We start from the raw sequence: 14,885 nt of genomic DNA on the forward strand, positions 1-14,885 counted from the left end.
GCTGTCCACACATAATACCGCTATTCTCCTCGCTAGGTATGTAACACATTTTGTTTGTCAGGGTGAGAGGACGCCAGCCATCCCCAGCAGGCAGCCCGGCCTGTGTATAGGACTGTGAGAGTCCTCTCCTCCCTCCCCATTAGGCTGGCTCTTTCCCAGGGACACAATGATATCCCAGCGCTGCAGAGGGGGCTGATCCGCAGGAATCCCGCCTCTCCGAGCAGAGAGGGAGAGCAGAGGAGGCGGCAGCCCACAGACAGACAGCCCTGGGACTGAGCTGCCGGGATGCCCTGGACAGGCAGAGGTCCACTGCTGCTGCTGCTGCTGCCGCCGCTCCTGCTGCCTGGACTGCTGCTGCGGGGAGAGGGACAGGAACTCCCGGACTATGCCTCAGATGGGGACCAGCTGGAGGAGCACATTGACTACAAGGACCCCTGCAAGGCTGGTGAGAAGGGGGGAGACCTGGGGAGGAGGAGGCAAGAGGGGATAGTAAGGCAAAGGAGGGGGAAGGGAGAGAACTTTGGACACTTCACATATGACTTTATATTGTGGCTCTATGACAAGTGTGTTTGTCCCTTTAAAAGAGATGTCAGCTACTGTATGACCCATCAAAGTTTTCCAGGTATATTGGAGCGACCGTAGATATGGCCCCGCAGGGTTGTATTAGTTCTGGTTTGGATGTGGGCATAAGTGTGAAAATTTTTCACAAAAGGTTCATCGTTTTTGTATAGGGTCCCATTGAATATAACGCATCTCTTTGCTGGACACAATGGACAAAGGCTCGTGTGCGTTTATAATATCTCATACCAAACATCTGATGAAACCACTTTCCAACATGTTGAAAAATAATTTCCATGAACCTCGGCGAATTTCCACACGGTCGTTGGCACTATTTTGAGTGGATATCCAGATCCATAGGTAGGAAAAAGTGGCTGACGGGGCATTTGCCCCGCTTCTGCTTTGGCCAGGGAGTTAAGATACAGGGCAGCGATCTAAATCTTTGCCCTGGTGAAGTAAAGCCTCACTACCCCTACTATATATAATAATTGGTCACTAACGGAGAATCTAAAATAAATTTCACTGTATGTGGCCGATTTAATGTAGCAGAGCTGAATTTGTCATTTAACTCTTTGTGTCTGCATAGTACATCGTAGTCGTAGCTAGACATTCCTTTATACAGGGCGAAGATTGTTTGCTACCTTATCCCTGTATCTAAATGCCCTGGCCAAGGCAGAATGGCTTCTTGGTGGCCCCCTCGGGCACCGGGGGCACATGCCCTGCTAAAGTTACGCAATGCAGTATGTATGTCTCTCATAACACCGCTATGGTCAGGAGTTGTGCCAAATGTTAAACTGAGCTCTGCTACATCTGTATATGTTTACGTTGTCGTTGTTGAAATCTCCCCGTCGCCAGTCGTTTAGCGGTCGTCTGTGATTATCGTTTCTTGCTGGATGTACGACCTGTTGGATTGTGCTGGAAATTTGGTCCTGCCACACAGACGTTTCACGTCCACAAATATCCAGAGAGGGCGCTCTATTTCCGTGATTGCGTTTGTATAGCACTTGTATTGGTACGGGTTCTGGATGTATTTTCTGGTATCGCTGTGCAGGGTGCGAGGGTACTTCAAGTAATGTGGTAAGAAATACTCAAGATTGTGTTTGTCCAGCCGCTCTTGTGGTTTCGGGACATGGACACTTAGGCGTTTCTTCCCCCCACGTCTCCTAATATCTCACACGCTGGTGTGAATGTGCACAAGGAGCTTCATCTATCTGCCGTGAAAATCTCAAGAGTCCTAAGAACCTCTAATATTCATTGTTATGTGGAATTTATATCATGGGCAGATATCTTGGTTTCATCTCCTGGTGGCCTTATGAATCGTGATTTGCAAGTCGCTATGTTACTATGTAGAGTCCTCCAGAATCTTCTGTCTCGTCTTCAAGAATCCAAATGACCTTCTTTAGATCTGTAGTCGTCTCCATTCATCTTGCTGGTGGTCTTTCCCTTCAAATCTATATCGTTGTCTTCTCATAATACGTCCACAATCTTCTTCAAATGGATCGTTGGGTCTGACATGGTCAATGACCCCTTTTTTCCGTCCGTCTCCAGCATGAGAAAAGGCATCAGTACTTTTCCTGCCCCCCTTCCTCAGAGTTAACCTCCATAGGTATTTTATAAAAACGAATTACATTTGATTAGTTTAAAGACCTTAAAAGTTAAAGGGGTTGTCTAGTTTAGAAATCCCATTTTGATGTACCCTATTAGGGAATTCTGAGGTAATAGAGCAGTCACAAAGACTGTCTATAGCCTGCAGTACACAGACAATCTATTGATTTGAATGGGCATTGTGTAGTGCTTGCTATCCCCTGTGGTGGCGCTGCAGAGAAATTTAACACTTACTGTCAGGTTTCTTCACAGATTACATCTGATCGTTGGGGGTCCAAGCAGAGGGACACTTTATGATCAGCTTATTGTCAAGGGACTCTACTAACAAGTAGGGATTGTCCAAAGCAGACAACCGCTTTAATACAAGGGGGTCCCCAGTTCAGGAGCCTCATCTGTTAGCAAGAGCAGAGAGAGCATCAAAAGAGTGTCTCCTGCTCTGGAGGACCCGGTACGCCATTATATGCATTGCATGAGCAATCAATTGTTTTCAATCGGAACTATGTAATGTAATGCTTTATTTCTCCAGCGGTGGAGCTGAGTTGAACTGTTGCTCTGGGGTTCCCCCACATATCAGTGCTGATCGTTTGGAGCCCATAAGCAGAAAATCCAATTTTCTATCCCAAACACTCACAAATACTCTAGGTTAAATACTTTATCTGATATTGTTCCATACTTTGCTTACTATCAAAAATAATTTACATTGTGTTAACTGATTCTGAAAGAGGTTTATATGAGCCCCTATTGCCTTTTCCTACTGGGGACATCATTTCTAAATTAAGCTACCCATAAATATTTTATTTAAACTTAAAGGGGTTTTGCATTTTGGATAATCCATTTTTGTTTTTAAGACTCCCCCTTTAATAAGCTAATCGCAAGATGCCCCATTGCTGGGGCCCTCTACAGAGGAACATGGCAGCAAATGATCTATTTCCCTGCAGCGCCTCCGCAGGGAAAGTTGAGCATTACAGGGTGCTTATTGGAAAAAATAGGTGATCTGTTTAATTCACTGATATTCCTGTCATTCTGCGTGTAAAAAGCTCTGTCCTCCTGCTGAATGATAGATCCCCCCTCTAATAACTGAGTTTTCTAATAGGGTATATGAATGAGTTTTCTAAACCAGACATTAAGGATCTTTCCCGCCAAAGTCCATTGATTCAACCAAGAAACAAAACGTGAATTTTATGAGGAATTAGTCAGTTTAACTGTTGGCAAAAATTCCTGGCATTTTTGCTAACCATTGTAGGTTGCATATAGTCGGCTTTAGGCCTCGTGAATGCAGCCTGTATGGCGACACGTGAATACCCTACAGTTCTGTATCGCAGAGCCGTAGCCAGCCATATAGTGCTTCCGTATACAGCACCGTATTACGGAGGTGTTCTCCCCTAGAAGCAATGTCCATGAATTCTATACGGATCAGTGAGTAAAGAAATAATTCGGAATTTCATTTTGTGCCTATATTTTATATGGGTGCATTATTACAGGTTCGCACAACACACAAGTTTTGACAAGCCGTAATATAGTGGCGTGCATATAAACCAGGGTGTCTGGAGAAAATCCACTAGAAGAACATACAAATTCTATCTTGATGGTGTCTTGGATTTATTTGAACCCCAAAATCCCAGCTCGACAAGACAACCGGGCTAACGCCCGGGCCGCTAGGCTTCCTCACCATGAATCACTATGTCCACTATAAACAGATTTTCAGTTCTGGTAAAATACTTACCATAGTTTAAAAAAAAAAATGTTCCATTAGAGGTTTATGGTTGTCTTCCCAAAAGCACAGGGGAATAAAACAGGAGAAGACGCGAAGTCGTGAATGCCGGAACTACCTTCTTGCTTTATTGTCACCAAAGGAGAGGACCCTAGGGAAAAGAAGTCTCAAAACAGCATTTCTATTCCCTTCGCAAATAGGAGAAATAGGGATCATCATGTAATTCTGAAGGAAGAGTGCTGGTTCATACTCATGACCCTATTATGGATCCATGTGCTATCTATCCCTAATTCGGTGGCCATAGAATTCTAAGCGCCGATTCCATCTTCGGTGTGGCCCCTGATGCCTTTTGTCGGGGGAAATGGGGATTGGACATGTTGGGTTTTTACCTATCAGATCCTTAATTTCCCATGAGATAAGCGATATATGGAGCGGCAGACCTCTTCCTCTTCTGCGGTGTGTGAGAGTTCAAGTTCGAGTCATAAGTAAAAGTTTTCTGGTAGAAGTGCTCTCAAGGAAATGTCAGGTTGAAGTGGGTTATCCCTTCTGTTTGGAAGATTAATGGATAATTTCCAAAAGTCCTTCATTCCTGACCCCAAAGCGCTACTGCATACAGGAAAAAAATCTGCAACTGAAGAAAGATCTGGGTTTCAAATATCCAGGAACAATTTTCTTTATTAATCCGAGACTTGGGTGTCTCATCTGAAATGGGATGATAACTACTCATTGTTTAACGTACAATACATAATTGTACTGTCAAAGACTAAGTCCCTAAGTACTTTTATCTGTATGTATGTAATATAAAATGCTAGAATAATAAGGGGTCTATGACGTACGTAGATACTGTATAAAGTCCCAATCCATTTTGACCTAAATCCCGTTATCACAATTTTTCTTTTCCCCGACCACATCTTCTTTGGGTCGGGTCTTTATATTTTTATATAAACGAGTGGTTTGGTTGTGAAAAACTATTTTCATATACCCTATAAGAGTTAATGGATGGGGACCTCCATTCAAAAATCGGAGTGGTGAGCAGCTACAAAAAGCATCTCTCTTTCTGGAGGACCCGACATGTCTGTGTATTGCACAAACGGCTTATTGTTTTCTATGAGCACAATGTAATACTTAATTTCCCCTGTGGAGGTGCTGCAGGGGAATTGAACATAAATAACAGCTGATCGTTGGGTCAACCTGTGATCAGCTTATTTTGAGGGATATTTAAACAAAAATGGGACTGTAAAAAACCTCTTTTACAGTAAAAATAAAGTTAATACAATTCTTAATATTCTGTATGCGACATATAATTGTTTTAACTCCCAACTGGTTCATTACCCAGACAAACACCATTCTGGTCTCTCTTGGTCTCTCCGAAATTTGGTTGTGTGAAAAACAACTTATCACTTGTGAGATTATATTGGGCAGAATTTCCTGTACATGTGAGTCCCAAACCTCATGAAAATGGTCAAACCTGACTTCAATATGCAAGTGAGATTACTTTTAGCAATGGTCATCTTATGTACTACCTAAAAGGATGCACGGAGTACCGGAAGTGTTCCCAGCATCCTTCCGGAGACTAAGAAAGTCTTGCATGATTTCCTTAGATTCAAGTGATCTCCTGACCTAATAACTGATTAGGAAACGTAATTTATTAGTTTCGCAGAACCTGGCCAACATTGATATCGGTGTGGGTTTCTTTCCAGGTACCTTCAGCATTTTCCTAAATAACCCCTTAGGCCCCTTAGGCCCCATGCAATTGCGGTCCGCAAAAACAGAGCCATTCACTTTCATTGAACACTGACACCTTTCCGTAGCACTACGGAAGGGTGTCAGTGCCGTGGAAATGTTCCGTGAATTATGGAACCTGTCCGTTCTTTCGCATTTTGCGGGCCGTGCTCCCATACTTTGTATGGGAGCACGGCCCGAAAATGCGGCTGTCAGTCAGCGGCCGGCCGTGCCCGCAATCGCGGGCCGTGATTGCGGGCACGGTCGTGTGCATGGGGCCTTATGCAAAAAAAACAATTTCGTAATAACTTTTTTTTTTTTTCCACCTTAAAAATAGAAAAATTAATGAACGGATTCTTTATGCTCCAAAATAGTGGCAATAAAAACTAACACGTGACACAAAAAACAAGCTATCATAGAACTACGTAGATTGGAAAAAAAAAAGTTACGTTTCTTGGAATTTGGCGACGAAAAAATTCAAAACGGTCTCTGACCTGAAAACTCAAAATAAGCTCGTCCTTAATAAATCTGACCCCTTCAGTGCTGGACAGAGATTTCCTTAACTAATAACTAAACACAGATGCCAACGCTAACAATCGATCGTGCACGATAATCGCTTAAAATGAGTAGGTGAAGCGGCTGAACGGCTAGCGATATAAAGGCTCCATGATCATACAAATCGTAGTTTATGCGAACGTAATAATAATCGTTGGTCGTTGTGACATTGTGGTATATAAACAAGATTTGTTTGGTAGCAGATGTGTGACATTAGGCGCGCAGAGATTATAACGTGTGTAAATACTTGTCCGTAATCGATGTTCGATCGCTGTAATCAATCGATTACAGCAATCGTAACGATGATCGGTAATGTTTTTTTTTCTGTTTTCCAATGTAACTGGAGACACTGGCACAGATATATGGCTCCGAATGGTCTCTACTAACCTCCCTGCCACCATCCTTCACAGCCCTCATCTCAGTCTGTCGCCATGTCTCTCTTGCACACTTACACACCGCTCGTCTGCTTTACACACTCACAGACTGACACATAGACAGTTTTACTCTCCCCTCCCCACATATGCGGAAAGATTATCTGCCACATAAACACAAAGGCAGACAGGCAGATACAGGCTCTGACACACTCGTTCATACGATATGTGGTGATTCACACATGGGAACGCACTCATACGCTGACTCAGGCCGGGCTTGTGTATGAAACATATGTGAAGATCCTGCGGGTCACGCTGCGGGATACTGAACCCCCGTCGTTCACAGCTGCAATATAACTTAGTTGTTTTTTTCCTTGTATGTTTGTCCTCTAGTTTGGAAGCCACCTCCGCTTTTTTGCAGTCGGACGTGATTCATCGATTCTTTCTGTCTCAGAATTATTCAAATATTGTAGTAAACAGAAGCAAAATTGTTGTACAACCGAACGGCATGTAAAGCTCTCCGGCGACTTTTAAGGAATTGCGTAACTAACTATTCTCTACTATGATGTTATCGGTATGGCCCCTATTAGCAGCTGAGGTGATGTGGTGATAACCAGTAGGATGCTGTAAGGCCTCGTGCACACGACTGTAAGGATTTTTACTGTCCGAACATACGGATGCACATCCGTAACCGTCCGCAATTGCGGAAGCGCCCATAGAATTCTATGGGCGAGTCCGGGCCGTAATTGCGGACAAGAATAGGACATGTTCTATATTTTGTGGATCATTTCTATGGCCCGGAAACGCATCTGTAAACATACGGAAGGTTGTCCGTGGCCTATAAAAAATGAATGGCTCCGCAATTTCATCTGTAATTATCTGATCCGTAATTACGGATGAAAACTACAGTCGTGTGCATGAGGCCTTATTCTGCAGACAGTCAGCTGAATATACAAACACAGCGGACTGAATATACAAACCCCATGGAGCTGAGTGAGTTTGTCATGTAGGATAGCTTATGGAGCTATAACAATTTCTAGTTTTTCATAATGCAGGTAATTTTGTTGCATTATGTCAACAGAGTTGAGCTCTGCTACATCTGTAGGTTGATACTCACAGTAACGTCTATATTCTCATCTTACAGGCGTCCTCAAAGGCCATCAGCCAAACTTGGCACAAACTTGTCTACCTGCACCCCTACATTCTTAAAGGGGGGGGGGGGTTACAATTTTAATATTTTGACTACAAAAAATATCCGTTTCAATAACTACCGGGACCCCCCCCCCCCCCCCCATTTAAAGGGTATGTCCACCCTTTAAACATTATTTTGCATTTTTTGTATATAATTAATGTACATAAGTTTAATTTCATAATCAGTCTGAAAACAGAAAAAAATACTGTATGAGCAATCAAAATAAAAAATATTGCTATGGATATTACATACCTAATCTGTATCAACTCCACCGAAAAAAATGAAACATTGTCCACATATTGAATGCACGGTCACCTTTCCATTCGTTCCCCACCTCGTGTAGTTTCTACCACATTTGGCGGTGTAGGGGGTCAAAGGATGACCATTCTCCCAATATGTGGGCTCCCAACGGTAGGATTTTATCCATCAGACATTTATGGTATATTCTGCGGCTTCACCATGAATGTCGGTAGTGGGAAAAACCTTTTGAAGGCGTTGCCTCAATAGTACAACCTCTCCCCATGTGCCCCATTGGGCTATATAGATGTCATAGAGTTGTAGAAAAACCACTCGGGATGCCTCTCTAGTAGCAAGGGCAGAAAGTAGTTAAGGCGGTTTTCTCATAATCAATATTTATCACCTATACACAGGATAGGTGATCTATATCTGATCGGTTGGGTCCGACCGCTGTAACCCCCACTGATCCAAAGAACGGGCTTACTTGGCTGTCTCTGCGTCCCATATGAATGGAGCGGTACTGTACATGCTCGGCCATTGTTCCATTCACTTTCTATTGGGCTGTCAGAGGTACTTCTCTATTCATATGGGGCACTCGGGAATGGCCAAGTAAGACCGTTGGAACCCCACCTACGGATAGGTGATAAATATCGATTATGGAATAACCACTTTAACACAGAGCAGCTCTCACTCGTCGGATCTGTCCTGTCCGTGCATTATGGCTGACATGTCAGGGTATGTTCACACGCAGTGTTTTCAAGCGTATTTTGGGGCGTTTACGCCTCGAAAAACGGCTCAAAAAACGGAAGTTGAACGCCTACAAACATCTGCCCATTGTAATCAATGGGAAAAACAGCATTTAGTTCATACGGGGCGTCTTTTTACGCCTCTGTTTTAAAAAACGGAGCGTAAAAAGACGCTCCGTAAAAAGAAGTAGCATGTCACTTCTTGAGGCGTTTTTTGGAGCTGATTTTCCATTGAACACTATGAAAAACGCCTCAAAAAGCTCCTCAATAAACGCCTCAAAAGAAGCTCCAAATTCATTTTCCGCTTCAAAAACGCCTGAAAATCAGAGGCTGGTTTCCCTTGAAAACCGCTCCGTATTTTCAGACGTTTTTTGCTAAGCGTGTGAACATACGCTCATACTACATCTTGTATGACAAGCCACAACTTTCCTCGGCTATATCCGCTATTCTGCAGAATTTCGCCGAGCCAGACTCGGGCTGACTTCATTTGGAAAAGGGGTTGTCTGGAGGATACATCACTTTTCATTGTATTCAGGTTTATATAAAATAATAAGATCGTCTGCTGTTATCCGGTTTTCTGAATGCAGCAAGCAATCCAAATCATGGATGGTTTTTATCCTGGTTACCATGGCTACCTGCCGGGACATTGCTATATCAATACTGTAATTATTGTTTTCTTAAAAAAGAGATGCATCTCTATGCCTACTTTACGCTTTATATAGTATATTAGTCGATTTTGGTTTTTTTTAGAGAATAGTGGACACATTTCTTATTTCCATGTATAGGGACATACGGGGCCCTGGACGTAGCTATGGCAACGACACATCTATTGTTTACTGCCTTCCGATAACAGGAAAACAGTGCAAATTAGAAATAAGATTTATATTACAGTTCTTACTTTATAATTTCAATAGCAGCACTAGCCGTATGGTTGTATATATTATGTAACATTTTAGGGCTTGTTCACACACGTTCTTTCAGGTAAAACCATAATTACAATGTCCTGCCGGGAAGGACAAGCACCACATATGGGTCCGTTGTGCACATCCTACATTCTTGTTTACTGGCGGAGGGAACTGATCAGACAATTTCCTACAGACTGATTAGAGGGCAATAAGCCGCTGCTAGACACCTCCGGGAACAGAGGATTGGTTATGTTGAAATTCAACATGCCCGATCCTTCTTTCTGCCTCCATCTGCCATCAGGGGAGGTTTGGGACACTCCCATAAACATTAGATAGTTGTCCGGTACCCCCAAAATCTGCAGGTTTGGCTGACTTCTATCTAATGTGTATGGGCATCTAAACTCTGCTTTCCAGTCAAAAGGAAAAAGGTAGTTCATCCTGGCAGATGAAACCATCAGCAAGGATTTAGTCCTAAATAACAGCATGCAATGTCAATCAGCTGCTTCAAAGGCCAGTAAGATATTGTCGTGTATTAAATGAGGCATGGATTCGCAGGACAGGGATGTAATATTACCACTTTACAAAGCATTAGTGAGGCCTCATCTAGAATATGCAGTTCAGTTCTGGGCTCCAGTTCATAGAAAGGATGCCCTGGAGTTGGAAAAAATACAAAGAAGAGCAACAAAACTGATAAGGGGCATGGAGAATCTAAGTTATGAGGAAAGATTAAAAGAACTAAACCTATTTAGCCATGAAAAAAGATGACTAAGGGGGGACATGATTAACTTATATAAATATATGAATGGCACATACAAAAAATATGGTGAAATCCTATTCCATGTAAGGCCCCATGCCCACTTCAGTTTTTTCCTTCAGGGTGCTAGCTGTTTTTCTGACGGCTAGCACTCTGACCCATTCATTTCAATGGGGCCATGCACACTTCAGTTTTTTTGACTGTCCCGTTGCTCCGTTCCGATCCAAAGTAGAGCATGTCCTACTTTGGTCCAAGATTCCGTGACCGTGAGGCCCATGCAAGTCAATGGGGCCGTCAAAAAAACTGAAGGCACACGGAAGGCATCCGTGTGCCGTCCGTGTGTGACGGAGCCGTTGCGTAGCAACGGCCGGGCGGGCAGAAATACATTACAGAGATATTACACTAATCGGCAGCCACTTGTCTCTATCAATCACTGATAGAGAAAAGAGGCTGCTGATTAAAAATAAAATAAAAAGCATTTCATACTTACCCGGTCGTTGTCTTGGTGACGAGTCCCTCTTCTTCCTCCAGTCCGACCTTCTTTTCTGACGCGGCAGCCTGTGATTGGCTGCAGAGGCGGTCACGTGGGATGAAGCGTCATCCCTGGAGGCCGGCCTTCTGACCTCATCCTGACATGCGTGACCGCCACTACAGCCTGTGATTGGCTATAGCGGCGACATGGATGAAACGTTATCGCTGGAGGCCGGACAGGAGGAATATAAGTATGAACTTATTTTTTTTTTTTTTATTACATTAAAATTTTATTTTCCGCGCGCCAAACATGGTACTGTCAAGGTTGCTGAAAGAGTTACCGCCGATCAGTACAGCCCATTAACTCTTTCAGCACCCTGGACAGTACCATGCTCGGCGCACGGAAAAAGAAACACGGAGTGCACACAGCCGCTAAAACGGGCACACGGATCCGTCACAAACGGCCGTGAAAATTGTGACGGAAGTGTGCACGAGGCCTTAAACCCCCTCAAAAAACAAGGGGGCACTCCCTCCGTCTGGAAAAAAAGTTTCAACCTGCAGAGGCGACAAGCCTTGTTTACTGTGAGAACTGTCAATCTATGGAATAGACCTCCGCAGGAGCCGTCACAGCAGGGACCGTAGATGGCTTTAATAAAGGGATAATTTCCTAGAACACAAAAATATCAGCTCCTATGTGTAGAAATTTCTACCTTCCCTTGGTTGAATTTGATGGATATGTCTTTTTTTTTTCAACTATACTAACTATGTAACTAATATTATCCTCTTGGATACCAGGATTTTTGTATTTTTTTTGCAGGACCAATAGGGTCTGATGGCAAAAACATCAAATCATTTCTGTTAGATATTAGATTGTAGTGGGTTTTACTGCTAAACTGGATGGGAGAAGCTTTCTTCAGTGGAGGCTCGTAATGGTCCCCTTCTGCCCAGTTTATGGACCATTGCTGTGGCTATCAAAATATTTCTGTACTTTAATCTGTCAAGTAGTTCTTCTTTTAATGTACTATATATTTTTTGGTGTGTCGCGTTCACATCATCAACATTAGACTTCCACCCTTTGTCTACATATCTATCATGGTAATCTGATTAGATAATAGACATATGGTTATGATTTAAGTTGCCAGATGCGATACATGCCAAGAGTAGTATTTCTGCTTCTAATAATCTGTAAAAAATATTTGAAAGTCTTTCCACAGAGAAGTAACAAAAATGTTCTTTTTGGTTTGTTTTTTTTTATAACTTGCTGTAATTAGGCACTGTTCACATTGGTGCTTTTCCCTTTCATTCAGCGGTTCTGATATTTTTGGACAGCATAGATAGCATAGTCTGCATTGCTATTCTTCCCATCAACAAACTTGATGGACCCTGTTTCAAGTCATTGGGATTCGTTAGGATCCATTCAACAAATGGATCTGTCGCAACGGTCATGGCTCCGTTATGAACAGAAGCCAAGATGCTAGTCTGAACAAAGTTGCAGTAAGCGTGCCTGAAGTCAGGGCTAAACAAATCCCAGGTAGCCAGGGTCGGACTGGCCACCAGTGTACCAGGGGGTCCCCTGGTGGTCCCTGGGTCTGACATAATAATGGTCCCCAATGATCCAACAGAATAAAACTACCAGAGAAGGTAGAGCAAAAAAACTGATATTCACCTCCAAAATTGTATCAAAATAATAAAAGAAAAAAATTTTTTTATTGACACAAAGGAGAGGAGAAAATAAGTTAAAAACATTGTATACAAAAACTCAAACAGTGATCCATAATAAGATACACCGTAAAGTGCGCACGAGCCCCAAACTAGATCAGACCTGACCTGCCGGACACACAACCGGCCCTAATAAGGATCCCACTTCAATACAGTGGTAATAGCTAACATAGGATAAGATCATGAATAAATGTAACATACAATGGAAAAAGGCACATACCTAAAACATCATAAGAATAAGGCAATAAATACAAAGCAGGCAGAGGGCCGCACACTTAAAAAACAAAGACCAGCCCCACGCGTATCGCCAGGAGAAACCTAGCATCCTCAGGGGTATGATCCAACAGAAGACAACCCCATTTGGAGGGGACTTTGGAGAAAATCACTTGCCACTAAGGTTTATTTTTTATAATATGATTCATAAACATCCTTTTAGACCTGATTGATGATAAGTCGTGGGTGTACAATGATAACTATAAAATTAATTTAAAAGTGGACGTGCACATCTTCTGTAAGGAACCCGTCCGACCATGCTCTTAGCCAATGGGTCACACGGTCTGGAAAGACGTGTCATGATGGGTGCGTGGGCCGTACCGCCGTAGCGGGATAGCAGCTGGCCAACAGGATACAAAGTCAAGGTCTATAGTTCGAATAAGGGTACCTGTGGTAACTTCAGACAGTAGCGATGGTAGGCTCGGATGCGACCTTGGCAGCAGACAGACGCCAGGCGTGATGTAACACGGAGGGTGTAGTATACGGCACAACACGACTCCAACTCTCTATGGCACAGGAACAAGGTAGCACGGGATACAGGTAGCAGGTACGGGAACACTGGGAACTGGAAAACATTAAGGGACCATAGTTCAGGGTGATCATGGGCTAATTTGATATACAATTCAGGTGCGCACGCTGGCCCTTTAAGGACGGGCATGAGCGTGTGCGCTCACCCTACAGGACACAGCAGAGTGAAGCAGAAGTGAGCGCTGGCGTCTTCTGAGGAGGAGATGCGGGCCAGCGCTCACTGATCTATGGCTGCGGACGTCAGGGGGTGAGTAATCCCGACGGTTTGCGGCCATGGGTGTCACAACATGTTAAACCACTAAAGTTGGTATTAAGTATAACTACCAACAGTTTATGGGGAGGAACAAGTCAGATTTGGATTGTCAGAAAGGTGCCTAGCTAGTTGACTGTGGTTTGGTTGGATATGGGTTGGACATAGCAGACTATGGTGTGATCTTTACAGATTGAACCTCTGACATCTATATTCCATACTTTCTTCACTCCAAGGGTATGTTCACACGCTTACTAAAAAAGTCTGAAAATATGGAGCTGTTTTCAAGCGAAAACGGCTCCTGATTTCCAACCATTTTTTTAAGCAACTCGCGTTTTTCACGGCCGTTTTTGGAGCTGTTTTTCTATAGAGTCAATGAAAAACTGCTCCAAAAACAGCTCAGAAAGTGACATGCACTTCTTTTTCGCGGGTGTTTTTTTTAGGCGGAACGCCCCGTCTGAACAGAACACCGTTTTTCCCATTGAAATCAATGGGCAGATGTTTGGAGGCGTTCTGCTTCCGATTTTTCGGCCTAAAAATAAGCCGTGTGAACATACCCTCACCCAGAAGACTAAAAAGTGACCACCAGGAAATGTGCTCTTAGAATAGTTGTCACTTATTTTACCTATCCTGTATGGTCCAAGAAAAGGATTTGTCGGGAGCGTGGTTTTCTAGGAGTCAAGCTGGCCATACGCTAGAGATCTTGGACAGACGATTTAGGACTATTTCTGCTGACAGAAGTCTGATATCTTTTGAAAAGTTAATTTGCCATGTTGTATTTTTTTTCCGTTGTTGTGGGGTGCAGTCCTTGGAAAGTTGTTTGTTACAAACAACAGATCTGCATCCCATGAAAAGACGCTTCGACCAAGCCACAAATCAAGGCACAGATCAATCAGTGAATAGTTGTTTGAACTTAAGATGTTGTCGTTCAAATTGGCAATCTTCACAAATCAACCACGGACAACTCGTTCTGAAAACAGCCATCTGAAATAACTCATGTCTGGCTAGCTTTATACAATTGGTAGTCCCTGACTGTCCTCGGTTTTAGAAGCCCAACACCGTACTATAAATCTCTCTACATACAATCTGCCAACTGATTTTATAATCGTTTTAGGGTTATTTAAACAAGCCTGATTTTATAGTTGACCGTAGACTAATAAGTAGCACGTGGACTAATAAGTAGAACATAAATGAGGACATGCTCATGTCTATGGAACAGGAAATGGGGATGATTAGTTTCCTATTAGGACACGCTTTGACGCCTCATCCATAAGACATGACCACCACA

General features: G+C 43.1%; 1 protein-coding gene across 1 annotated transcript in view; it reads left to right on the top strand.

Annotated features, from left to right (window-relative positions):
- Positions 1-219: 219 nt before the first annotated feature.
- BMP1 (bone morphogenetic protein 1) overlaps positions 220-14,885 on the top strand; it is a 102,599-nt gene continuing 87,933 nt past the window's right edge. The window contains exon 1 of the mRNA XM_075858861.1: positions 220-445. Within this exon, the coding sequence (XP_075714976.1) occupies positions 286-445 (160 nt within the window). The 5' untranslated portion in view covers positions 220-285. The remainder of the gene's footprint in view (positions 446-14,885) is intronic.

The sequence above is a fragment of the Rhinoderma darwinii genome, chromosome 3 (genome assembly GCF_050947455.1).
Source record: "Rhinoderma darwinii isolate aRhiDar2 chromosome 3, aRhiDar2.hap1, whole genome shotgun sequence".
Classification (NCBI taxonomy): domain Eukaryota; kingdom Metazoa; phylum Chordata; class Amphibia; order Anura; family Rhinodermatidae; genus Rhinoderma; species Rhinoderma darwinii.